The 26691-nt window shown below is 43.1% G+C and overlaps 1 protein-coding gene and 1 long non-coding RNA gene across 6 annotated transcripts in view; both read right to left on the reverse strand.

Moving 5' to 3' along the window:
* Positions 1-1674: 1674 nt before the first annotated feature.
* On the reverse strand, positions 1675-18405 carry LOC310825241. Its single transcript, XR_014555189.1, has 2 exons — positions 17713-18405; positions 1675-1907 (listed from the first exon to the last, which is right to left on the reverse strand). It is a non-coding gene; the product is annotated as an uncharacterized lncRNA (long non-coding RNA).
* Positions 18406-21310: 2905 nt separating this feature from the next.
* Positions 21311-26691, reverse strand: part of SLC2A9 (solute carrier family 2 member 9) — an 87989-nt gene continuing 82608 nt past the window's right edge. For all 5 annotated transcript variants that reach the window (XM_083698336.1, XM_083698335.1, XM_083698337.1 and 2 more), the window contains one exon: positions 21311-24524. In XM_083698336.1, coding sequence (XP_083554462.1) covers positions 24270-24524 — 255 coding nt within the window. In that variant the 3' untranslated portion in view covers positions 21311-24269. The remainder of the gene's footprint in view (positions 24525-26691) is intronic.

A 26691-nucleotide genomic window follows, 5' to 3' on the forward strand; every position in this document is an offset into this window, starting at 1 on the left:
TTTGGAAGGCCGAATAGATCACCCCTGCCCGGTAGATCACACACTGACATTTCCAAAGAACTCCAAAGACTGGTGAGGCAGCAGTTCCCTTTTTAGGAGTAGGCTCTGACTTTTCCCTCAGTGTTGCTTGTTCTGCAATCTGCTTAACAATTTCCCCTTGAAGAGTGATTTCTACTACATTGCCAGGAACATGGTCTGCCCTTTTCAGGAACTTTGGATTCTGTTGGCTGATTTCCTGTCTTCCAGGATGGAGGCTGTCTTTGGTGCTGTGGTATCATTTTGCTAGATTATCAACAATTCTCACTGGAATTCTTTAAGGGTTCTCAAGTAGGCAGCCCCCAGACCTGGTGGCTTGTTAATCTGGACTGTTAATAAGTCCCAGGATCCAGTTTTTTCTCAAGATGGGTGAGTCACCTAATAAGCAGAGGCATTTTCAAAAAGAAATAAGCAGAGGCATTTTCAAAAAGAAAAGGAAAAAGGGAGTTGTCTCAGCTCATTTCTGGACCAATTGATGGCTAGACGCTTGCAAACCTCCAGATCCCTTGGTGTCAAATGGATAATCATAACTAATTCAATTAACTACAATGAGTTTCTTCAGTCCAAATCTCATGCCCTCTGCTGATTAATATTCCACTACAGTTTTTTTCTAGAGGCACAAACACGGACTTTTACTGCAATCTCCTAAACACCATTAATTACTATGCAAACAAATTTTCTCTTTTCTTACCTTTCAGATCAATCAGTTCCTAAGACACTTCATTTCCAATGGATTTCTCTCCCCTCTCCTCTCCAGCTTCCTTGCATGCGCACATGTATGGTGTATGCAGTGACAATAACTTTGATGTGTGCAAATATTGCTATTTTAGATGTACACATAAACTTGTGCATGTGTGAAACGATGTATACGGGGGCCTCTTTGGATGAACTTGAGGTGTGTGGCATTTCTTCGTATTGTGACTCACCAATGATCTTTGGGAGGAAAAATAATTTCACTGCTACAATAATTTCACTGCAATGGCATAATCCGATGATAAAACCTGACTCTTTCAATAAGGGCAGAAACAAGCTTGTTTTAAATACAGATGGCATTAAATGAAAATAGAGCCTTCGCTATGTCCTGTGTTCTCACAAATCACCTACAATACATAGCCAGCCCAGCTATTTTAAGAGCCTTGTGCTTGTTAAGAACATCTCAGAATAACTAAAGGTAGATTATTCCACATGGGTGGAAAATAACATGCAGAAGAATTCTGCTCAATTATTTCCTAATTGAAAGCATTTTGAGGTAAAATGTGCAAATAGAGTTCAAACCAAAGCAGCTGCCCTGAGAATTCAAAAATGGGATTAAGTCATTTTTCAAGCCCATCCTTTTAGCTTTGAAAAACAGGCTTTAAGGAAAACATTTTTAAAATGGCACAGCCAGTCCTGTCTTCTGTTCTGTCTGAAATGTGGAACTGTGGCTTAGTGTTGTTTCACTAAGCAGGATCTGAAAGCATGGTCTGAGTCTCGTTTCAGATCCTGGTTATTGAAACTACACCTCAGCCCACTATTTTTCATGTACTGTAATAGGAAACTGGTTTAAAGGGACTGAGATTGCAGTCATGTAGTTGTAACCCTAATGGTTGGGGAAGAGAGTGTCTGGGCCTGAACACTCATCCCCAGCTTAATAAATCAGGAATAAACCATGGTTTATTAAGCCAGAATTGTTGCATCCAGACCAGTTCTGTGTCGTCCAGAATCCTGCATCCTGGATCTTCAGGACTTCTTCTGGTTTCTTTGTTGAGTGAATTCACATTTTAAAAATTAAATAAAAAATAAAAATTGCTGTACTGGTAGTGTCAGGTGCAGAAGGGTGAATCTGTGTAAACGGAAGCTTCAGAGAAGGAACTGGGACGAAAAAGGAGAAACTGAAATGAGACACAAAATTGGGAATGCGCACTTTAGAGTTTCGTAGACTCAAATTACATGTTAAACAGAATCTTGTGATCAGTGGGGAAAGGGTTAGGCAGCTTTTCTCTACTTGCTCTTTATTTGCTCTGACTTGTAGCCTGCGTATGCTTTTTAAAGATTTTTTATTTAAAAAAATCGAAGGCGAGGTAGGCACCCTGCACCACTCAGCAGAGTCCCTGTGCAACTCCTTGCATTCTGCTGCTTTGGCTGCTTTCGACAGCTTCATACAGAAAACACACAGAAGGTGAAGGAAAAATCTGGCGTGTTGGCAGGCTTCACAAGTCTGGGTGCAAATAATGATCAGTGCTACTTGTCAGAAAGAACAAAGCACCAAGTGTAACAGTTTCCCTAAATCAATAGGCATTGATGAGTGATATCAAAAGCTTTGAAGAAAATGGCTTCTGCCATATTTATTTGCTGACCTTCAGGAAAGCCTCTGTGGGAGATAGTGCAACATCAGATAAAAAAATTTGAGAAACAGAAAGACCAGCTGCACTGTGTGTGTGTGTGTATATATATATATATATATATATATATATGGGTTTTGGTGTCCTCGGGTGTCTTCCCGTGTAAAAGTTGGGGTGTCTAGGCGACGTTTCGACGAGGTCTCACTCGTCATCTTCAGGCTGGTGCTTTCGGCTTCTTGTTACTGGAACAGAGCGGGATCTCAATGTTTGAGTTCCTATAAATACTGTAGAGGGGGTGTGGTGTCTAGCCTCCAATGTTCTGGGCAGAGAGGAAGTTCCCAGGCTAGTGTGCCTTTTCTTCTTTTGTTCCTTAATTACTTGAGAGATACCTGCCCAGAACATTGGAGGCTAGACACCACACCCCCTCTACAGTATTTATAGGAACTCAAACATTGAGATCCCGCTCTGTTCCAGTAACAAGAAGCCGAAAGCACCAGCCTGAAGATGACGAGTGAGACCTCGTCGAAACGTCGCCTAGACACCCCAACTTTTACACGGGAAGACACCCGAGGACACCAAAACCTGCATTCCTGTACCCGTGAAAATCTACGAAAGCATATATATATATATATATATATATATATATATATATGGATGGGTGCATGTATGTGTGAGAGAGACTTATTTAGGCCACGTTGATTTATGAAGGCTAAGTATTACTGGTAGGATTACTGGTAGCATTTTCAGCAGTTCCCCAATCTGCATTTTATGTATTGCAGTGTTATTCTACTGTTGCAGGAAGTGAAAAATAAAATGCTGGTTCAAAGCAAGACTTTCTCTCTTATCTGTTACATAAACATAAGCAGCATAAAGTTTAAGAATCATAGTTCTTTTCCAGGGTATGGATTTAATTGCGTCATGTTAAACATAGGGTTCACATTAATAATATCATAATTTTGGGGGGGAGTCACCCCCTCAGTAGCACTTTGGGGGAAATGAAAAGGACAATGACAAGAGAAGGTTTGCCTGGTCTATTTATTGCCTGACTTCAGGGTGATGTCTGTTCAGGGTGAGGGATTGAGCTGTCTCCCCCTTAGCAGCTTTCTTCCCTCTCCCCAGTGACATCCCTCAACTAATTCTTTTAACTAGGAAATTAGCCCCATATTTCAGCTGTGCAACCAGGCCTCTCATCTATAAGATGAAGCAATTGCTTCCCCCACAACCAAGCATAACCTCCTCCAACCCATGTTTTCCTAAATATCATCTCAGCATGTAACAATGACATCTATACATTCAGTATCTTCCTGTTTCACTACTGAGGCTTATGTGGGGAAAGAATCCACGAGGTTAGCTTCCATGGTGTCAGTAGCGGGACTTAAAGCATCGACGTGGGCCTGTACAGCCACCGCTCCAAGATATTTTAGCTCCTGAGGTGAACCACGACATGGTGACCCCCTCTCCACCAGGAAATAAGGGGTGAATGAAGATCTACATCAGGAACAAAGGGGGAATAAAGATCTACACTGGGATTGTAGCACCCTGCTTGTGGTTAACGCTTAGCTGGAATGAAATATTCAACGCAGCAATAGAGAAATTAAAATAATAATTTATTTGTCAGACAAATAAATGAGAGGCTCAGTGGTATATGGTTACCAAGCTCTGGCCTGGCCTCTTGCCATCCTGGCCAGCACTTATATTCCCTTAATCCAGCCCCCTTTGCTCCTCCTGTGGCTGCCTCTGTCCAATCAGCCTGGTTGAAATTCCTATTGGCTGTTTGGTAGAACCAATCACAAAAGATACACCCACAAAAGATACACCCACTTCCTTGCCCTTATAAGGGAGACAAAGAGCTATATATGTGACAAATAAGTAATAATATATCTTACATGGAATCTTAATTACCAGCTCACCTCTTGCCCTCCTTGCCCTATTGCCTTCTAAAACAAATGTTTAATCTTACATTTTTATGTTCAACAGATGTCAAGGATCTTGAGTTCACATCAACATTGAAAGATTTCCTTCATTTAAGGTTTCTAAACAAATGCCTGACAACTATATATCAAGAGTGCTTGGATGGCGTCTTCTGTCTAGCAGGGGGGCTAGACTGGTGGCTGACTTAATTTCAGGATAAATACAACTCTTACAACCATATGAAATAAGAATCTAGCATTCCTTAAATCCTTTGCATAATTACATTTAAGCCAATATATTTAAGCTAATATATTTCATTCACTTATCATAGGTAGCCTTTTAAAAGAATAAAGCCTTTGTAAAGTAAAAAGGAACTCAGTAAAAAACAGCTTTAAAAGATTTCCCAAAAATGCTCTCTTTTCTTCTAGCCAAGCCAGTTGCCTTTTTCACTGCTCTTGGCCTTTCAACCTTAGAAAGAAGATCTGGCTCATTTTACTGGGAGGCACATTGGTATTATTTTACTATTTACCCATTCTTAATTGTGTTTTTTCAGCCTTGGGGCAGCATATGTAATTCTCCCTTTTTATGACTTTGAGAATTGTTTTTCTACTATAAATCAATGGGGCCCCCTTGTCTTAGGAGAAAAACCTCTTGCCAAGGTTCTTTCTGCCTGGCATGAAACATTTGAAAATCCTTTTTTTAAGCTCATTTTTAAATACAAGCCTTGATTGCAATATATAAGCTTTGATAAAAATGCAGGCTTATGATTAGGTGCCTCATTCCCCCCTTTCAAGCTCAAGGACCTTCATCCCAAATGTCCTTGATAGCTTGACCTTCATCATATTCCTGAGGTAAAGCTCTGTATAGGGCCATGATATGAGGTAGAGTTTCATTTGAAACCATCTTGCTAATTGTACTTCTAAAACATGAAATGATACATGGCATCATACACAAAACCATTACCACTACTGTCAAGAAAAACAAGCAAGACAATAGTATCCCTTTGAGTCCTGTGACATTAGGTAACCAATTGGTGAGCCATCCCATATCCCATCCTTCCCATGTTTGTATTGGGACATGTGCTATATTCTCCATCTTTGTGGCCAACACACGGATTGCCTCACCATTATCTGAAATGTTAAAGCAACAGGCATTCCCTGTCAAGTTCAAGACTCCACATAGGCCTCCCTGCCTGGCAAGTACATAATCCATTCCCATTTTCAGCTGCAAAATGGCGGCTCTACTTTCATCCAACTGTTGTGCAATAAGTCTCAAACTCTGGGCCGTTGCATTGGTTACAAGTTCCACTACTGCTTGCAATCGAATTATTCTGTTTAGATTATAAATAGGATCCCGTGCCCCTTGTATGAGCTCACCAGGATTCCAGGAGGCAGGATCATAATAGGCTATAATGCGCTCTGGCGGCCAATCATCAGTACCGCTCCAACTTTGGGTACTTCCTCCTGCTATATGAGAAATATCAGCATTCCTTCGTGTTCGCCTGGCCGAACTAGTGGGCATAATCCACATTGGTGGTAATACCCAACCCAAGAAACAAGTCCCACTCCATTTGGAAGGGAGCTTTTTGTATGCCCATTCTCCACATATCCACCACAACCATCGGGTCTGAGGTTTTTGGTACGTGGAGTACAGAAGGCGAAATACCAAAAGAGGTAGAGAGTTCACAGTGCAGTATGTTAGATTGCCTTTTTCTGTCACAGTTATGTTCCACACCACTTTCCATGCGTGAATAAAAGGAGGTGCACAGGGCAAGGTATTCCGAGTTCGATAGGTAGTACCGTGTGCCCAGGTATGACTATTCTTAATATAATCCCAAGTATAGTGACAATGAGAAGAGCCTATCATGGGAGAATCAGCTGCATCTGATGATTTATGTACACAGAATTCCCCTTGTACAGGTATAACTCGTAATGGTTTAGTTGAGTTCCATCCGGGGAAATTCTGTATTTCTGTTTGGTGTGGCATTTCGCTTACCATACCAATGGCATCTAATGGTATCGGTAATAAGGGCATACCTCCCTCTGAATCATCTGGCCCAAGAGAGCAAACAAGGCAATTGGTCCTATTTGCAACATTGGCTACCATTTCAGCTAAACCTACCCACATATTGTGGTCATGGCTGAATCCATATTTAGCCAATTTGGTCAGATTCAAGGACCCTTCCCCTTCCCAAGGGATCAGGATTAATAATAAAATCATGTTGATGTCTAGTATATGCATTCCTTCCACAAAAGATTACCTTATTGTGATAGCAAATAATTATTAGCCCCAATATAATTCCCCCAGTGACAGAAATGGGGAACCACCAAGACCAAAACATATATCCCGAGGATCCCCAATGAGTAATATCTCTGATAATTGTTCCACAAGGGGGCAGTCAATCAACTGTATTAGAGAATCTTTCCGTTCACAGTCGCTGGTTCAGACGCTCCTCAAGCTTCAGGCGTGCGCAGGTCAGCCAGCTTCCAGGTTGTGGCTGCAGCAGGCCGGTCGTCAAATGTTGCCCGTGACCTAGCCCGTTCCCGGTAGGGCTAGATACAGGGGTTTTTGGAGAGAGTTAGTTTTAAAGGATTAGAGGGGTCACCTTTGCACGTCCAACTGCCTTCGGACTTCTTCAAACGAGAGTGATGAATCCAGGGGGTCACCTCAGCTACCTTCACCGCTGTTGGAGTAGAGAGCAAGACGGTGTAAGGTCCACGCCACTTTGGTGCAAGTGGATCACGTTTCCACTCTTTCACCCATACGCTATCGCCAGCCTGGAACTGATGAATTGGCTCGGCAATGCTGCACGGCGTGCGTTCGAGGGCCCACCTGTTAAGAGAAACAAAAACACGGGAGAGAGATTGCACTTGTCCCTGTGTCACATGATCTCCTATTTGTTTAAGGTCAGCTGGAATATCCTGAACAAAGGAGGGCGGTCTCCCATACAGGAGCTCAAAAGGTGACAACTTAAGTCTTTTTGTGGGTGCACACCGAACACGAAACAGTGTTATGGGTAACACATCTACCCATCCCAATCCCATTTCCTGGGTTAATTTTGCCAATTGGGTTTTCAGAGTCCGATTCATTCTTTCAGTTTTCCCTGAACTCTGAGGCCTATATGCTGCATGCAGTCTCCATTTTACTTGTAGGACTCGACATACATCTTGTACTACTTGATCAATGAACGCTGGCCCATTATCACTTCCAATGCATCTAGGTAATCCAAACCTTGGGATCAATTCAGTGAGGAGTCTCTTAGTTACCTCTCGTGCCTTTTCAGTTCGGGTGGGAAAAGCTTCAACCCATCCGGTAAGAGTATCTACAAACACAAGGAGATACTTGAATCCCTTAGAAGGGACCAGCTCTGTGAAGTCCACAATTAGACTTTCCATGGGGACATATCCCACATGTTGGATTCCAGGAGGTTGTACCGGTCCCTGCCTGGGATTGTTTTTAGCACAAAGAACACATTTCTGTGAAATGCAAGTTGCTAATTGTGATAGATTAATAATATACAACTTCCGACTGAGACTCTCTCTGGTTGCAGTACCGCCAAGGTGAGTAGATTCATGATAATTTCTTACAATTGTGCCTGCTAGATGATGAGGTACATAAATCCTATTATCCGGCAGGATCATCCAACCGTCCTTCATAACCGCTCCTTCCTGTTCAGCCCACTTCCTCTCTTCTGGGGTATAGTGAGGTTTAACTTCTTCTGGAACTACCTCTGGTATGAGGGCTGCTATAAATCCTCCCACAGGCTTCTGGGCTGCCTCTCGGGCTGCTTTGTCAGCAGCATGATTTCCTCTGGTTATTGGATCCCTTCCTCGTCCATGACCTTTGCAGTGCATTACAGCAATCTGTTCTGGAGCCCATACTGCTTCTAACAGGATTTCTACTTCAGGTCCATATTTCAAGGCCTTCCCGTGGGCTCCTATTAGACCTCTTTCTTTCCATAGAGCTCCATGTGCATGCAGGGTTAAGAAGGCATATTTAGAATCAGTATAGATGTTTGCCTTACATCCAGCTGCCAATTGCAGAGCTCTAGTTAAGCCTATAAGTTCAGCTTTTTGTGCTGATGTGCCAGCAGGCAAAGCTTCAGCTTCCACAACTTCCTCATTGGTGACCACAGCATATCCTGCTCGTCTGGCACCTTCATGCAGGTAACTGCTACCATCCGTATAATATACAACATCTGGATTTTTCAATGGTTCATCTTTCAGATCAGGTCTACTGGAATAAACTTCATCCATTATTTGGAGACAATCATGTGATTCTTCATCATCTACCTCTGGCAGAGGCAGCAGAGTCGCTGGATTGAGCATATTCACTACTCGTAGATGAATCCTGGGATTTTCACACAATAGGCCTTGGTATCTAGCCATCCTTGGGTTCGTTAACCAATAACTACCCTTATATTCCATGAGTGTCAGAACAGCATGAGGTACATTCACATACATCGTCTGGCCGAAGGTAAATTTATCAGCTTCTTTGACAAGGCTTGCAGTGGCCGCTACTGCCCTTAGGCATGGAGGCCATCCTTTTGCTACTGAGTCCAATTGTTTAGACAAATAAGCTACTGGACGGTTCCAACTTCCTAGTCTCTGGGTCAGGACTGCAGCTGCAATCCCATTCTGTTCATGTACATACAGCTGAAAGGGTTTTTCCGAATTAGGCAATCCAAGGGCTGGGGCCTCCATAAGTCGTTGTTTGATAACTAAAAAGGCTTGTTTCTGCTCAGGTCCCCATACGAATGGGTCCTTTTCTGCACCTCGAGTGCTTTCATGTAAGGGCTTGGCCAGACTGCTGAAATCAGGTATCCATAGTCTACAAAACCCTGCTGTTCCCAGGAATCCTCTAAGTTGTTTCCTTGTGGTAGGTTCCTTGATAAGGCAAATAGCTTCTTTCCTCTCTGGTCTCAATGCTCGTTGTTGGTGTGAGATGTCAAAGCCCAAATATTTGACCTTTTCTAAACATAACTGTGCCTTTTTCTGGGAAACTCGGTAGCCAGCTTCCCAGAGCAAGTGGAGCAGTTCCTCTGTCCCTTCTTTACAGGTATCAAAATCCTTTGCCGCTAATATAAGGTCATCTACATATTGCAGAACCACCTTTTCTCCCGGTATTGAGGGGTAACTTGTTAGATCCCTCGCCAAGGCAGTGCCAAATAAAGTTGGGGAATTTTTAAAGCCCTGGGGCAATCTTGTCCAGGTTAGCTGGCCTTTTGTTCCTGTTAAAGGGTCTTCCCACTGGAAGGCAAATATAGGTTGGCTCTGTGGTGCCAGCCGGCAACAGAAGAATGCATCTTTCAAGTCCAATACAGTAAAAAATGTTGCTTCTGGTGGGATCAAACTCAGCAAGGTATATGGGTTTGGTACATTTGGGTGCAAGGTCTCGATAGCCTGGTTTACGAGCCTCAAGTCCTGCACTGGCCTGTATTCATCTGTCCCAGGTTTTCGAACAGGCAAAAGGGGTGTGTTCCATTCTGATTGGCAGGGCTTAAGCAGACCATATTTTAATAGGCGGTCCAAATGTTTCTGGATGCCCTCTGCTGCTCGCCGGGGTAAGGGATATTGCTTTACAGATACAGGGGTAGCCATAGGTTTTAGGGTTACTACAATTGGAGCTATATTCTTAGCCATTCCTGGTGGGCTATTTTCGGCCCATACTCCTGGTGGCACCTGTAGAGTTCGGAGGAGCTTGTTTAATTCTGTATCCAATGTGGGTTGGACTTGCAGGGCTGACATTAGGCGCCATGATTGTTCCTTGGGTACTGAGAGGGTAATTATTCCTGCTGCTTTTGATGGCAGTTTCATTTCTGGACCTCGAGGAGTGAAGGTGATTTGGGCCTGCAATTTGGACAGCATATCTCTGCCTAAGAGAGGTATTGGACACTCAGGTATATACAAAAACTGATGGGTTAAACGATGTCCCCCAATCTGGCATTCCAAAGGTTGGAGGAAAGACCTCTTAGCTGACTGTCCAGTGGCACTTTTAATGACTACACTTTTGGATGCCTTTTTCTGCAATAGTTCTGGGAGTACTGAGTATTCAGCCCCAGTATCAATCATAAAGTCTATTAAATGGCTCCCTAATTGAATCGTGACCGTGGGCTCCTGGAAGCCTAACTTTATGGAGTCCGGTCGTTCCTAGTCTTGAGTAAAATCCTCTTCTGCCAGTCCAATGAAATTGTCTCTATTCCGTCCCTGTCCAGGTCTCTGATATCTTCCATCTCGGATCATTCCCCGTCCCCGTCCCTGGTTTCTTGGGCCGGAGCCTGGGCCTGGGCCTGGGCCTGGGCGTACTTCTTCCAACCTCAGGGGTTCAGGACACTCCCGCTTCCAATGACCCTCCTTCTTGCAATTCGCACATTGATTCCTTCCCAGTGGTGGATTCTTTCCTCGCCCTCTCCCTCCATTTAAGGGGCGGTGGTCTTGCTTCACTGCTGTGGCTAGCATTACCATCTTTTCCTTCTGCCACTTCTTCTTCTCTTGCTTCTCAGCCTCATCCCTATTCCGATAAACTCGGCGTGCAATGGCCATAATTTGGCTCATCAGCATCCCTTCCCATCCTTCTGATTTCTGAATTTTCTTACGAATATCAGAAGCGCACTGGGCCACAAATGTAGCAGTAATCATTCTGCTGTTTTCAGGGGCTTCAGGGTCAAAAGGAGTCCATATACGATAGGCTTCTTGCAGCCTCTCTAAAAAGTCTCCTGGACTCTCATTTGGTTTCTGTTCTACTTCTGAGACTTTAGACATATTAGTGGGCTTCTGGCATGCCCTGCGGATACCTTGCACAAGTGTCTGGCGGTAGGTGGTAAGTCTGGCCAGGTGAATTCCATTGTTTGGATCCCAATTAGGATCTTCCAAGGGAAAGTTGTCTTGGAGATGACGGTCAATATTAAAAATATTTCCCACTCTGGCCTGCTCACGCAAATATATCTGTGCCTTTTCAATTATGTCTCTCCTTTCCTCAGTGGTGAAAAGAGTATTTAGGAGCTGGCGACAATCTGTCCAAGTAGGGCTATGAGTATTTACTATTGAAGTCACCAAGTCCATCATAGCCTGAGGTTTTTCTGCGAAAGATGGGGTGTGTGTTTTCCAATTCATCAGATCTGTAGTTGTGAATGGAATATATTGCAGGGTCGAAGTTCGAGGTGGCCGTGGTCCGGGTTGCCCGTTAACCAGCGCAGGCTCCTCAAGTGCATCAAATACTCTTCTAAGAGGGGCTACTACGTGATCTTTCTCTTCACTTTGCTCTAGGGGCCTCAAATCATAGGGGATGGTATCTGTCCCAAGGCGTTCTTTTAGCAGCTTTATACGCCTGGCTGTATTGCTTGCTGACCGATCAAGGTCTCCCTGTAACTTCTGTAATATTTCTCTGGGACTTGGATGTACAGGGGTTTGGGGTGGGCAATCAGTTGTTCCACTAAAGGAGACTGTAGATGCAGGTCTATTAGGAGTCACAGGTGGAATAACCACTTCTGCTTGGGCTTTATTATAGGACTCCAATGCCTCCTGAAGATATTTATCATAATCTATCAAGGAATCAAGCTCTGTGACTCCACTCCCATTATTCATTCCACTTTCTTGCCTTGGGGTTACAACTGGCGGAGTGTTTGAATTAAGCTCCCTTCGATGTGGAGCATAGGGTGGAGGTGGAAGCACCTCTTCCTCTGGTCCCTCAAAAATGGGTTTGAGTTTATTTGGCAAGATTCCTTTCCTAGCTTCAGCTTTTATAGCCAATAATTTGCATCGTTTGACTTTGCATTCCCTTATCCATGGAGGATTTTTATTTAATGTGCTCAGCCAGGAATCTATATATGGAAATTGTTCTGGGCACCCTCCAGTTTCTTTGGCGATATTAGACCAAAGTTTGCTTACTAAATTTATATCAAAAGTTCCCTGAGATGGCCATTCAGTATTTTGTTTTGGCCATTCTAGTTCACATAACGTTCTCAAGCGCTCTGGCGTCATTTTGACTCCATATGCCCCTGAGAAGGCTTTCTTAAAATTATTTAACATACACTCAAGAGGTGTATTTTCCCCCTTTGAACCCCCAACTCCCATTGTATGGCCCTGTGAAGTATCCACTCAGTCACTCGCACACACACTTCGTGAGTTTCCTTGCCCAGATGGAGTCGCCTCACTGGGAACCGAAGTACTACCCACTCCACACTCAGGTCAGCTACAGATTGCTCTCTACTTTCTCACACATACAATGCGCTGGATACTTCACCACACTCTACCTCCCAATCCTTCCCTTTCCCTACACCAGATCACCATCTGATGTACCCAACCACCTAGCGTACTCAGTTTCCCCTTACTGAGACGCAGAAGTTTGATCAAGACTTCTCTTCCTCCTAATTAATTGGAGGGCCAAAAATCCCTTTGTGCACTTACCCTTGGTTGGTTCCCTGTTTCCCCCGGTCCGTCGCCGCCAATGAGCAGGGTATCAGACAGACGAGTCTTCTGCGTTCCCCCTGGAAAAATTTACCAGTGCGCGCTTTGGGTAAGCAGTTGTCCTCTCTCTTGTACCCTGCCCAGTAGGGCGAAGGGGCTGCGTTCCAGCAGACCACTTATCCGAGTCACAGTGGCACCATAAAATGTAGCACCCTGCTTGTGGTTAACGCTTAGCTGGAATGAAATATTCAACGCAGCAATAGAGAAATTAAAATAATAATTTATTTGTCAGACAAATAAATGAGAGGCTCAGTGGTATATGGTTACCAAGCTCTGGCCTGGCCTCTTGCCATCCTGGCCAGCACTTATATTCCTTTAATCCAGCCCCCTTTGCTCCTCCTGTGGCTGCCTCTGTCCAATCAGCCTGGTTGAAATTCCTATTGGCTGTTTGGTAGAACCAATCACAAAAGATACACCCACAAAAGATACACCCACTTCCTTGCCCTTATAAGGGAGACAAAGAGCTATATATGTGACAAATAAGTAATAATATATCTTACATGGAATCTTAATTACCAGCTCACCTCTTGCCCTCCTTGCCCTATTGCCTTCTAAAACAAATGTTTAATCTTACATTTTTATGTTCAACAGATGTCAAGGATCTTGAGTTCACATCAACATTGAAAGATTTCCTTCATTTAAGGTTTCTAAACAAATGCCTGACAACTATATATCAAGAGTGCTTGGATGGCGTCTTCTGTCTAGCAGGGGGGCTAGACTGGTGGCTGACTTAATTTCAGGATAAATACAACTCTTACAACCATATGAAATAAGAATCTAGCATTCCTTAAATTCTTTGCATAATTACATTTAAGCCAATATATTTAAGCTAATATATTTCATTCACTTATCATAGGTAGCCTTTTAAAAGAATAAAGCCTTTGTAAAGTAAAAAGGAACTCAGTAAAAAACAGCTTTAAAAGATTTCCCAAAAATGCTCTCTTTTCTTCTAGCCAAGCCAGTTGCCTTTTTCACTGCTCTTGGCCTTTCAACCTTAGAAAGAAGATCTGGCTCATTTTACTGGGAGGCACATTGGTATTATTTTACTATTTACCCATTCTTAATTGTGTTTTTTCAGCCTTGGGGCAGCATATGTAATTCTCCCTTTTTATGACTTTGAGAATTGTTTTTCTACTATAAATCAATGGGGCCCCCTTGTCTTAGGAGAAAAACCTCTTGCCAAGGTTCTTTCTGCCTGGCATGAAACATTTGAAAATCCTTTTTTTAAGCTCATTTTTAAATACAAGCCTTGATTGCAATATATAAGCTTTGATAAAAATGCAGGCTTATGATTAGGTGCCTCAGGATCTGCTGCCCCTGTGCTTCCTGCTGCCTAAGGCAGCTGCCTCAACTCGCCTCATGGGTGGGCTGGCCCTAACAGCAGCTTTCTTCAGCTTGGAGCTTTCCAAGAGATAAACAGCTCAGGACCACAATACCTCAAGGACCACCTCTCCTCATATGAACCAACCTGGACCCTGTGATAATAATCTGAGGTGCTACATTATGTGCCTCCTCCATAAGAGGAGGACAACATGAGAATGGGCCTTTTCTGTGGTGAAATGCTTTTCCCAAAGAGGCCCACCTGGCACCTTCGTTACATATCTTTAGGAGCAAGGTAAAAATGTTTTTCTATAACCAGGCCTTTGGCAAATTAAGCTTTCTTCTGCATAATATATAAGAAAGCCCTGTGTCCTTTGTTTATTTACAAAAAATTAACAAACCAAAGCTTGTCAAAGTCATTGACTGTTAATGGAGCCAAAGGCAGGATTTTGGACATTCTTTCCACCCAGACACTTCTGGGTATAGGATGGTATATTAATAAATAATAATAATAATAATAATAATAATAATAATAATAATAATATAATCTGATTGGCACCCCTAATTTTAAGGGTTCCCCCCCCTGGAAGCTTTAACGTTACGCTTGAAAAGTATGAACAAGAATTATGCACCACATTTCTCATAGGCAGACACTCATTAGGGAATGAGGATTGGTTCAGACTCTATAGCTGAAAGCCCTATGTCCTTTGTTGCTTTAACAATATAATACAAAAACATTTAACAGACCAAGGCCTGGTTTAACAAACCAAGGGCAGGCTTTTGGACCTTCTTTCCACCTTAAAATCCGAATGGCACCCCTAAGTTTTGAGTCACCTGAGTTTTCTTGCACATGTCTAGAGTTGCTCCGCTGCCCCGTCACTGACTTCCTGCCATCACATAAGAGTTTTGTCCTAAGCTTACTGACTTACCCTCAAACAAATTTCCAAAGCGTATTTTGGAAAATTAATGTCTCACAAAGTGGCAGGTCTGAGAGATATAGGCCCAGAAAGTAGCAACCTCATATGTTCAAAAGCATGTCAGGTGGTAGGGAAAATGATATTGGCTTATGTTGCTCATTTTAAAAATGAGTACTTTTGCAAAGTGGGCCTTTTGATTTCTGAGAACTACCGGGACTCAGTGTTGTTGCTTCGTGCATTTATAGAATGAGAGAGTTCTGTCGAGTTCATCATCTTTCCAGGTATTTCTTTCAATCATTTCTTGGAACAGCAGTGCTGGGAGAGGAGTGCTTGACTTTCGCTTCCCCTCACAGAATGTCCCCACTGAAGTTGTTTCTCCTTCTCAAAGCTGATCTTCGCCTCACTGCTGAGCTTGGCGGCATACAATTCTCTGCATTTCCCTCAACAAGGGCAAATCACTGGAGGGGGGGGGGGACTAAGCACCTCACCTCCCAGCACTGTTCCTATACTCGAATCCAGAGTCTCCCATAGCTTCGTTAAAGTTAGAAACATAGGGAAATCTACCCACATCTATTTCGGCCCTCAGCTGATTTTGTCATGTTGGTCAATAGATGGGGAATGCCGAGTCAATAACTTTAGAACAGTTTATAGATCTGTGTGGAACACTGTCTGAAGGAACACAAGGAAACGAGGACAGCAGCTTTTGATGTTTCTTGGATCTGAGGAAAGATCCTGGAAGGCAAGTTGGAGCCCTGCTATGGCCAGGGATCCCTCCCTCCCTCACGCAGCAGACTGTTTTAAGGCAGGAGGGTCATGGCAAGAGCTGTTTGTGTGCTGGCTGCTTAGAATTACTGCCTTGCCTTAGCTGATTGTGTGGAAACTTTAGAGAGCCCCCCCTCCCAAAGGTGTTTTTATTCAGCCTAATTAATGAAGATAATGGCTTTCAAAATGTCATATGTAATAATATCCCCAAAATGTGTTATTAGTCACATCTAGCAAATCCACCCAAGTAATTCCACAGATTAGTGATTACATCTTTTCCCACTTTTGCAATGCGTTAGTTTGCAGTACAATGCAGCACCTAACGTCCTGAATCATAAACATGGGCAGATACCCATGCAAAAAACTCTTTTCTTCAAATGAGGGACAAAGTTTACAAATGCTGGAATTCTTCTCTTGTTTGGATTAAAATCTGGCCCACTGAAGAATTAATGGTTTCCCTGGCTGGCTAATGTTTGGTTCTTCTCGTGGGGAATTTGGGAGTGAAAGATGCAGCTGACAGAGCTGTCAGTATACCTCATATTTTTTTTAAAAAAATAATTTTATTAGTGTTTTCCACACAACAACAACACGAAAGATATCAAAAGATAACAATACACAACACACAAAAAACAACATCCAAAAACTAAAAAGACAAAACAAAACAAAACAAAAAACCAAACAAATCCATATCTTACAAATTTATATTATAAACACTAAAACAACAACAAGAAGAAGACACTGACTTCCACCAATCCCACAGCACCTCCTTTAGCTCTCATTCTGTCTTCCTGTTTTCCTGTTTTCTTTATCCTCTCTATCCTAACCTCTAGATATAAATCCTTCTTTCATGTCCTTTCACTTCACAAGGTTATTCCAGACTCAGCCAGATTTCTGCCCTCGAACCTTGGCTTTTGCGGTATTCATTTAGGCACTCCCATTCTTTTTTTACTTCACTTTTTGGTTTTTGTCTTATTATATCTGTCAATTTGGCTAGTTCTAAGTATTCTGAGAACTTACATAGCCACTCTCCCCTAGTGGGTAACTGATTCCCTTTCCAGTATTTAGCCACCAGGATTCTTGCTGCAGACGTTGCGTATAAGAAAAAAATAGTTTTGTCTTTTGGAATATCGTCATTTAAAATTCCTAAAAGGAATGCCTCTGGCCTTTTACTATATGATATTCTTAATATTTTCTTAATTTCTTTGCTTCTCGGCCTTTTGGCTAAGATCAAGTGCAGTATACCTCATATTTAGCTGCCAAGGTCCCTACAAGCATTTCATGTATCTCAAGTTGCAGGAGGTGCCTCTGCATGGTTCCTGGCAATTCTGCATTTCCACTATAGCCTCCAGCCCATAATGTTCAGGAAAGCACCACCCCAAGCCTCCAGAGAGAATTTCTGGCAGCCCAGGGGGCTGAGGAAGTCCTGGAGAAAACCGGTTGCATGAGCGACCTTCTGCTCTCACAACTATATGCTATAAGCCAATGGATGGAAGCTCTGTTCTACTGCCTAAACACATCAGGAATGCCACAGATAGGAATGCAGTCTTTAAATATTGAAGAGGTAATAAAAATTCATGAGAGTAATTCAGTGAAACTGTGAGAATATCTGAATATATTTTATATATGGCAATCTAAAATAAGCATATATAGAATAAGTCAGGAGTTGTTTTTCCCCCTACAGGCTTTTTATAGAGTCCTAAATGTTTTATGTTGGTAATAGCTATTATTCTACTCTGGACAGTTTGAGGTTTATCTGTTCCTACGTTTATGTAAATAGCTCCTGCATACAGTGCAAATTTTTGCTAGTGGATAGAGACTGATTGCCAGGCCAAATGTTTTGCAAGCTGGAATGAGGCACAGAGCGCCCCAGCAAATAACTGATGGTCAAGGGCCCATCTACTTTGATCAACAGCATCCCTTGTGAATTCCAAGAAGACAAGCCCTTCTCAAACATCACTTACAATGCCTGCATTCACTTACCCAAGGCCAGCCTAAGACATTTTGTCTCTGGAGTAAGGTAAAGGACCCCTGGATGGTTATGTGCAGTCAAAGGCGACTATGGGGTGTGGTGCTTGCCTCGTTTCAGGCCAAGGGAGTTGGCGTTTGTCCACAGGCAGCTTTCCGGGTCACGTGGCCAGCAGGACTAAACTGCTTCTGGAGCAATGGGACACTGTGACGGAAACCAAAGCACATGGAAACACTGTTTACCTTCCCGCTGCAGTTTACCTTCCCTATTTATTTACTACACAGGCACACTTTCAAACTGCTAGGGCGGCAGGAGCTGGGACAGAGCAATGGGAGCTCACCTCGTTATGCAGATTCAAACCTTCTGATTGGCAAGGCCAAGAGGCTCAGTGGTTTGGACCACAGCACGACCCGCTCCCTTCTGGAGTGAAGGACAAGGTGGTACCCCCCCCACAAGTACCAAAGCTGACTGGTCTAGCCAGTGCTTTCCCCCCTTTAAAATGTCTAGGGGTACTCTCATTTTGACTCAAGAAAATCACCATTTTATAGTTCAAATAGGGAAAAATAAATATAGCAAATGAACAAAGTACAGAGATTCACAAAATGTTTAGGGGTATGCGTACTCCTGCATCTCCCAAGAAAAAAAGCACTGGGTCTAGCATTACTTTACTGCTGCCAATGGAAAAGCAGCAAACTAGCTTAGGAAAAGCAGAGTTGTGTGGCAACTTTGAAGGAAAGGTTGTGTGGCAAACAAAACTCCAGCACCAGGCTGCCTTTCCCTTCCTCCTGGCATCAGCTGCCTGAGGAGACCGATTCACATTGCCCAATGGCAGGGCCGACCCTGGTTTTGTCTTAGCAAGCATATTATGAGGTTGTGCCCCACACAGTTCTTTGAACTACTGAGAAAACGTTGCCATTTATGGCCCCATCTGCCCTATGCATTTTAAGCAGCATCATATCACTCAGAACAGCCACGGCTTCCCCCAAAGCATCTTGGGGGGCGGCAGAGTGTGAAGGATGCCAGTTGTTGTTAGGAGACCCTCTATTCCCCTCACGCAGCTACAATTCCCAGGGTGGTTTAACACCCAGCCTCTCTTCCTGGGGAACTCTGGGAAGTTACTCATAGGCCTCATGTAGCGTTTAAAAATTCCGATCAGGCAATTTAAGGGCACAATCAGTCAAGCGGGAAGTTCTGCCATGCAATCCTAACTTAAATTAATCACAGCTACGTAAGGCCATGGCAGTATTCTTGCAGGGCACCCATTCATTCAAAACCCATTCAGAAGGGATGAGGACTTTGGCCATGGGGTGTGAACTCTTCCCCCCCCATCCCCCTCTGAAGCTGCTGTTTGGTAAAAGAGGGGGCCGCTAGTGGCGCCAATTACGCAGCTTTGGGATGGTGCGGGAGGAAAAAGTTAACTGATCCCCTCACCATCATCCCACTACTGAACGCCTCCATCAGTTGACAATTTAAAAGTAAAAAAACCACCACTCACACTGTAAGCTTTCCTATTAAACGGTTAAAATAGCACTATTTTAAAAGCATTTAAAGCATTCCTATCCAGTTAAACCACTTTCATGTGTTAAGTGGCAGTTAAAGGTTACCTTCTGCATCTGTTATACTCACAGAGCTCTTGAAAACAATGTTTTCTTGGAAACTGTTGTATTTTAGTCCCCACATATATTTTTATATCTATCTATCTCTAGTAATATTTTTATATTTAATTCCAATTGCTTTACATACCAAAGACCACAGTGCAGAATATCTCCATAATTTTCTTTTCCTTATATATGAAACCGATCATCTTTTTTGACCAACTCTTTTATTTTGATCAGCATTTGGTAATGTTGCGAGCCAGATACCAGGCTAGCCAGATATATTTCAGTACTTGCCGTACAGCTTCCTCCGTCCCTCCCCCCGCACATACATTAATAGACACAGAGGCATGATTTCCAACAGAATGTTCTCTTTGCAACACTCACAAAACAAATATACCTGAATTCCATTTTGTTGAACCAGGGCATGAGGTGGGGGGGGGGGGAGAGAGAGATTGTATTTAAAAGATTGCAATGACACAAAACTAAGTAGCTTTAATTAAAAGGACTGGAATGCCCTATGGAAGGCATGGTCAGCTAGCAGAGGGTCCCTTCTGTCTCATGTTATGTTACAGGACACCCTTGAAAGCTGTCACCTGGGGATCTGGAACACAGTGCCATCAGTATTTTGACGACATGCCACTCTATTCTGTTGGAATCGGGAGAGGCTGGAAGCAGTGATGGACTGGAAGGGGGAGGCAACAAGCTGAGGCTAAATCCTGATAAGATGGAAGTGTGCTGAGTGGGTCCCATGTCCAGGAATTAATTGGGTATGTGACCTGTTCTAGGAGGGGTTGCACCCCCCCCCTTGAAGAACCAGCTTCATAGTCTGGTCCTGGATTCCAACTTGTCGCTGGAGTCTCGAGTGGCATTTGTGCCTAGGAGTGCTTATGCCTACACTGAGACTGCTTTGCCCACTATAGCCATTTCTGGAGCAGGAAAAGTTGGCCTCAGTTGTCCATCACTGAGAAGTATGAACAAGTAGTGCAAGTGGAAGGTCTCTCAGGGATGGACAACTGAGGGGGGTGGGGAGGGGATACTGGTGCAGAATGCAGCCCCTGGGTCAGTCAGCACGGCTGCCAATGAGACCGTATCACTGTTCTGGAAAGAACTGCCCTGACTGCCGATGAGCTACCGGGTCCAATTCAAGGAGTTAGTACAGCATTAGCATTTAAGGTCCTAAATGGCTTGAGACTCAAGTACCAAAAATAACATATTCCCCAATATTAACCCATCTTGGACCCTACAATAAGCAGATGAGGCCTTCCTTGGTGCTGGTGAATTTGTTTCCATCATTAACTTTCTGGGGGAATTTGAAAACATTCCCTTTTACCTGTGGCAACCCTAAGATCACTGGATGGAAGAATACTGTTAACTGTACCTCTTTTTAGATGTTGTAACTATTTTTAACTATTTTTAACATGCTGTGTGTGTGTGTGTGTGTGTGTGTGTGTGTGTATTTGCCACCCAGGGCTCCTTGGGGAGGAGGAGTGCAATACAAATTTAAACAATGCCACCACTAACCTATATTTAGGTGAACACATTAGGAATGGGGAGCATGATTTCAGCCTTAAAGTCTTGGTTTTATCAAGTCCATGTCTGACTGTCACAGTAACTGAATGCAAAACCAAAAAGTCTTAATAATATAAGAACACAAACAAATTTATTATGGCATGAGCCTTTGTAGGCTAGAATCTGCTTCATTGGGTGTGTCAAGTGTTATCTGCAGCCGTGTGCATATAAACACACATGCACACACACCAGGATGGGGTGAGGGACACTGAGACATGAAGTCAAAGACAAATGAAATGTAGGAAGTACAAAACACTGGCAATTCAACTGTAGTCTGGATGCATGCAAAGAATGCACAATGAGCTTTCACAACTGCAGAGTCTTTTAAAGTGTCACTAAATGCCTTGCTATTTTTTCCTCCAAAACAGAATAACACGGGCTGGAAATAATTTAAAGGTGTGTCAAAGGAAAAACAAAAACAGGAGAAAATATGCACCATACAAGAGAAAATTAGCAGCTATACTTTAATGTTTTCTGGATTACATTCATATAATAACCTGAATCATACATGTAATATTGATCAAATAAAAATATTGACCCAATCATTTTTGGGCTCCAGTGCTACGGTTTTAGTTGGCTCCTGAGTAGCCTGGAAGCTAAGGAACAGAGAAAAATCAAAAACCTGGACGGGCAGAATCCCATCTGCTCAAAATGCAAGTCTTACCGAGTGAAATGGTGCTTACTTACATGTAAGCAGAGATGTAGGACTGTAGCCTTTCAGAATTTTGCGAAAGATAACCGAGCATAAAAAACAAACTTTCATTGGTTCCATTGTGGTCTATTAAGCACACCCGACAAGAATACCCACAACACATTCGTCCCTTTTTGTTGAATTACATCAGCAAAAGAGTAAAACCAAGTAAAGCTGCAGGCTGCCTACTCCACAGGAACAGGATGAGACCTTAGAAGGTTCTCTATAGATATTGGGTATTTCCAGCATACCCTAAATTTGAACATAGCTGAAATGTGTGGCAAAATGAGTAACAATGATTATTGCGAGCCTGTGAAACTCTTGCTGGGTGACCTTGGACCAGTCACACTTCTCTGAAGTCTCTCAGCCCCACTCACCTCACAGAGTGTTTGTTGTGGGGGAGGAAGGGAAAGGAGATTGTTAGCCGCTTTGAGACTCCAGAGGGTAGTGAAAAAGCGGGATATCACACTGGTTCTTCTTCTCCCCCCCCCCTTAATTATCTGGACTGCCACCTGGTACCTACCTGGTCAACTCTAGGGCAATATGTGGGGAGGGAGCATTCCCAGGGAAGTACAGAGTTTGACAAGGTATGGCACCTTGCTTTAATCTAGCTTCCCCACAACTATGGGGAAACAAAACAATTAATTTGACCTGTGGAATGAATGGCTTTCCCCGGACCACCAGCATACCCTGTACAAGACTGCCAGTTGAGTCTGGTAAGGGAATCATCTAATGTTGGTAACTGATGCTGAAGTTGGCAAGGCCAGCACAGCACCAACACCCATTAAAAGTTGGGCAGCTGCCCAAAGCTTTGGGAAATTGAAGGATCTGCTGCAAGCCCTTACCTGCCAGCTCCACTTCTCTTGGGAGAAAAGGTCTGTTAGTCTTTAGGGAACTGAAAAGGATGCTACACACTGGTTTCAAATGAGGCTTATCTATTACCCAGATAAGTTATTTTTACCATTGATCTTACCCCTCAACAGCATTGCTGTATTACAAAACCTAATTACCCCAGTGGCCTTAAATAGATCCAGGAATCTTAATATATTGGACACACATTTCTAATCAGGGCCCCAACCTAGTCACGCTGGGGCTGTTTTGAACTCTCAAGGCTCAAGGCATACCAGGCCCCAGTAAATGAACAAGCCCAGCACTGACAACACACACACTCTAAAAACAACCATAGATGGATGGAATGAAGTTCCAGCTCCAATCAGCAGTACTTTTCAAACAGGATGAATCTACTACCATCATCCTAGTTTTATATCAATATGATTCAAAGGAAGACAATACAAATTGAACGTAAAAAAAATCAGAAGTCTTTCTCTCTCATATACAAACCACTTCCTTGGCAATGCTATTTAAGGCTAGGGACACACCTTTCATCTAGACAAGGCACCTATTGTGGCACCTTTGTTCTGAAATGCTGGGCTTCTTAGATCTTGTGTCTGTTATCAAGCTTAATACATGATCTGAGAAATTCACAAAGCCTAAATCAGATACACCGCAATCCTGAACTATTTACATGATTAAACCTGGACTGGCTCAGGCTGAAGATAAGTGCACACGCTATACATTGTTGGTTAGATTTCAAAATATATACAGATTCAGTTGGTTTTATTTACAAAACAGCTGCCACTTCATGAAAAATATTCTGATACACTAAAAGTTCTAATCTGGCTTGAATAAAAATAGCCCACAAAAGCAGAGTGGGGCCCTGATTTCGTTTAAAAGTAGGAAATGACACGGATTAAGCAGGTGGTAAAAAACCTAAGATTCAAATAATTCCTTAAACATGAACTTGGGTGTAAGAGTCCAAGAAATCCTTAGCATGCACAGTGCAGATAAAGTCACCTGTTTAACAGTTCTTCCTTGAACACGACTACAAGCTCAATCAAGGAGATGAGCAGCTGTTGATCAGATTGTATACCATCAACATGGGAAATGTCACTTTTCCCTTAATGGAAGCACCGAAGTAACTTTGCATCTACAGGACTTCTTTGGGAATTACTTTCAGAGTAGCTGATCTCCCCACAGAACACGCAGCTCCACACTATAGAGAGGCAGCAGGAAGCTATTGGCTGCAGCTACCACCTCCCAGTAGCCAGGCAGCCAGTTCTCATAGATCAAATTAATCCTTGTCTAGTGCCTTTGAAGCTTCCACTACAGCAGATTCTGCTCCTTCAGATTTTGAGGGGACACTGGATATATTACCAGGAAACATTCCAAAGCTTCTTGCCCCAGAAGTGGCAAGTAAGTGGCCAGGTCCAGCGGACAGTATCAGCAGCAAGGAAGCAGAGTGGTGAGTGATTCCTAAAAGGGCCCCCTGTGGCAAACTCCAGAGCCTGGAGCAAGAATGATGGACCCAGCCTCCTATCGCTGATAAGCATGGAAGGTCCGAAACTGCAGCCAATTGGAAATGCTGGTGGAAATGCTGACCAACTGCTTCCCACTCACCACCCTCTGCCTCAGAAAAGAATTATCCGTTTTGAATTTGCATACATTTAAACGAATCAATGACCAGTTTCACTTCCTTGAGCAACCCTCCTCTCCATTATTTCCTTCTGTTAATTTTGAATTATACTTTGCCATCTCCTGTACCACAGATCAACCCTGGTTATGACCACATTGAGATCAAAAAATTGTCCAGGTTGAAGGAATGATTGTGGTTAACAATACATAAGATGCAAAAATATTCCTATTAAAAATAATTTTAGACTATCCTGTTTTTGGATTCTCCATTTTCCAGTGTAGAAGACAAGTTGTGTTGTTGTTCTTGCATTGATTTGCTCTTGGCTTCAAACTGGTCCATTTCACGGATTTCTAAAGGCACCTTCTTCCTGGCAAATGCCTGGTTGATTTCAGCAAGAGTCTTGTTTTTTGTTTCAGGCAGAACAAAGAAAAGGAAAGTGGCACCAGCAAGACAGACGACAGCAAACACCAGGAAACAGTATGTCTGCAAGCCTTCCTGAAAAAACAAAGCAAAACGGACACCCCACCAGCATTACTAATAGTACAAAAACCACAAACAGAAATCATTTTGAGAACATGTGAGGGGTACAATATAAATAAAAGAGCACTTCCTTTTTTAATTAACAAGGAGCCACCCCTACACCTCAAGTCTGAGATTAGAGCTTCTAGCGCAGAGACCTCGACTCTAGAAAAGCTTCAGCCCCAGCTTCCTCTCATTTTAGAAACAGAGTCCTGTCAAAAGCCATGAGGCTCTTAGCAACAAGACCTATAGAAAATCACCCAGGAGTGAACTAAAAGGTAATTAATGCAACTAGTTTGAAATAGCTGTCGTTATTATCAACCACTGACTGGTAGAAGCCATGGTCTTTTAAAACATGAATAATTCAATTATGAAGGAACCAACCAGGCAGGGGCAATCGTAGAATATTCTGGGGCACTCTAAGGTTTGCCACTGAGTTAGCAGCCAACAGGGAGCCACAATAAATCACAGCTGCCTTCCACTTATGAGATGCATAGCTGCAGGGAAATATTCCAGTTTTGCCACCCTATTTAGCAGTGGCTAAGGGGGGAAACTTCAATTATTTTGGGGGTGAAGTAACATTTGGGAAAATTACCAGTGCCCTCTTGATTCTTCATGCTGCCAGCTGACATTTCAAAAATCCCCACAATGCCCTGGAACAATGTGAGGTCATGTCAGCTTTTTATTATCTTAGGTTGTATCCAAAGCTGCTTGGTGTCAGGTAGCTCACTGGGGCAAGACGGTTTGAGCATATGACACCGATCCTGGTCCAATTGCACTGACTGCCAATTAGTTTCCAGGCCCAGTTCACAGTGCTGGTTTTCACCTATAAAGCCTTAACAACTCAGGACCACAATACCTCCAGGACTGCCTCTGCCCATATGGACCCTGTGATCATCATCTGAGGCCCTTCTTTGTGTGCCTCCTCTGCAAGAGGTCCAGAGAGTGGCAACTCAAGAACGGGCCTTTTCTGCAGTGGCCCCCCACTTGATATCTTTAGGCAGCGGCACCGGCAAATGCACTCCTCTTCTCCCAGGCCTTTGGCTAATTAAGCAACGGCTTTTTATGTGTGTGGTGGTGGGGTTATTGTTTTTGTTTGTTATGCTACGTATTTCTGTGTTAGCTGCCCTATGATCCTTGGATCAAGGGCAGTATATAAAATAAATAAATAAATAAATAAATAAATAAATAAATAAATAAATAAATAAATAAATAGATGATGATGATGATAATAATAATAATAATAATAATAATAATAATAATAATAATAATAACAAGTGAGATTCCACTCACAAAATGAAATGTCTCCCTCCCTGTCCTCCTCTTGCAGCATCCCAACCCCTCCCCCCCAAAAAAAAATCTGTTCTGGAGGATGCCCCAACCCACTGGAGCAGATTTTGAAGGTGCACACAGAGCGGGAGGAGGGCAACAATGAGAGAAAGACGTGAGTGAAAGTCTGTCCCATTCCAACAATGGCAGTGATGGATACAACCCTCTGCTGGCAATTTTATGTTATCGGCTGCCTCAGGAGCCTGGTTTTAGGTAGATCTGTGCAGGTGTTGAAGTTGCTGCTGTGAGCGTGCATTTTAAGCCTGTCTATAAGTAACACAAATGCAGATGTATCAAAAATAATTGGGACTTGTAAGCCCAGAGGAAACCAGATAGCTGACGCAGAAAGTCAAAGAGTTACCCAGTTTATGCCACCACTATGTGGTATACAGCACTCCTACATTTCTGCATCACGCCGACTGTGTGAGATTGAAGGAACAGGACTCCTGGGAAAGGGAGTCCTGGTCCATTAATGCATTGGGGGAAGTTCTTCCTGAAATTCCCTAGAGAGCATCTGCATCTGACGCTCTTAGAACCACTGTCCAATTGTGTGGTGATGGTAGGAACTAGGGAGAGGGCAATTTATAAAGCGTTGGCAAGGGAGATGTTCCGTCTCTGTAACCAGATTTGTCATCCTCAAAATGTTCCACACTACAGCTGACAGAATGTTCTACCCATGCTGAAATACAGCAATGAGCAAGAAACAACATTAATTAAGGCTGCAATCCCTTGAAAAGAGTAGGACTTGCTTCTGAAACACGCATAAGACTTCGCGGCAAAACACGATCACACGGGCAGTCCAGTTTCACAAGTT

Source organism: Podarcis gaigeae (genome assembly GCF_964106915.1).
Source record: "Podarcis gaigeae genome assembly, chromosome: 9".
NCBI classification, from domain to species: domain Eukaryota; kingdom Metazoa; phylum Chordata; class Lepidosauria; order Squamata; family Lacertidae; genus Podarcis; species Podarcis gaigeae.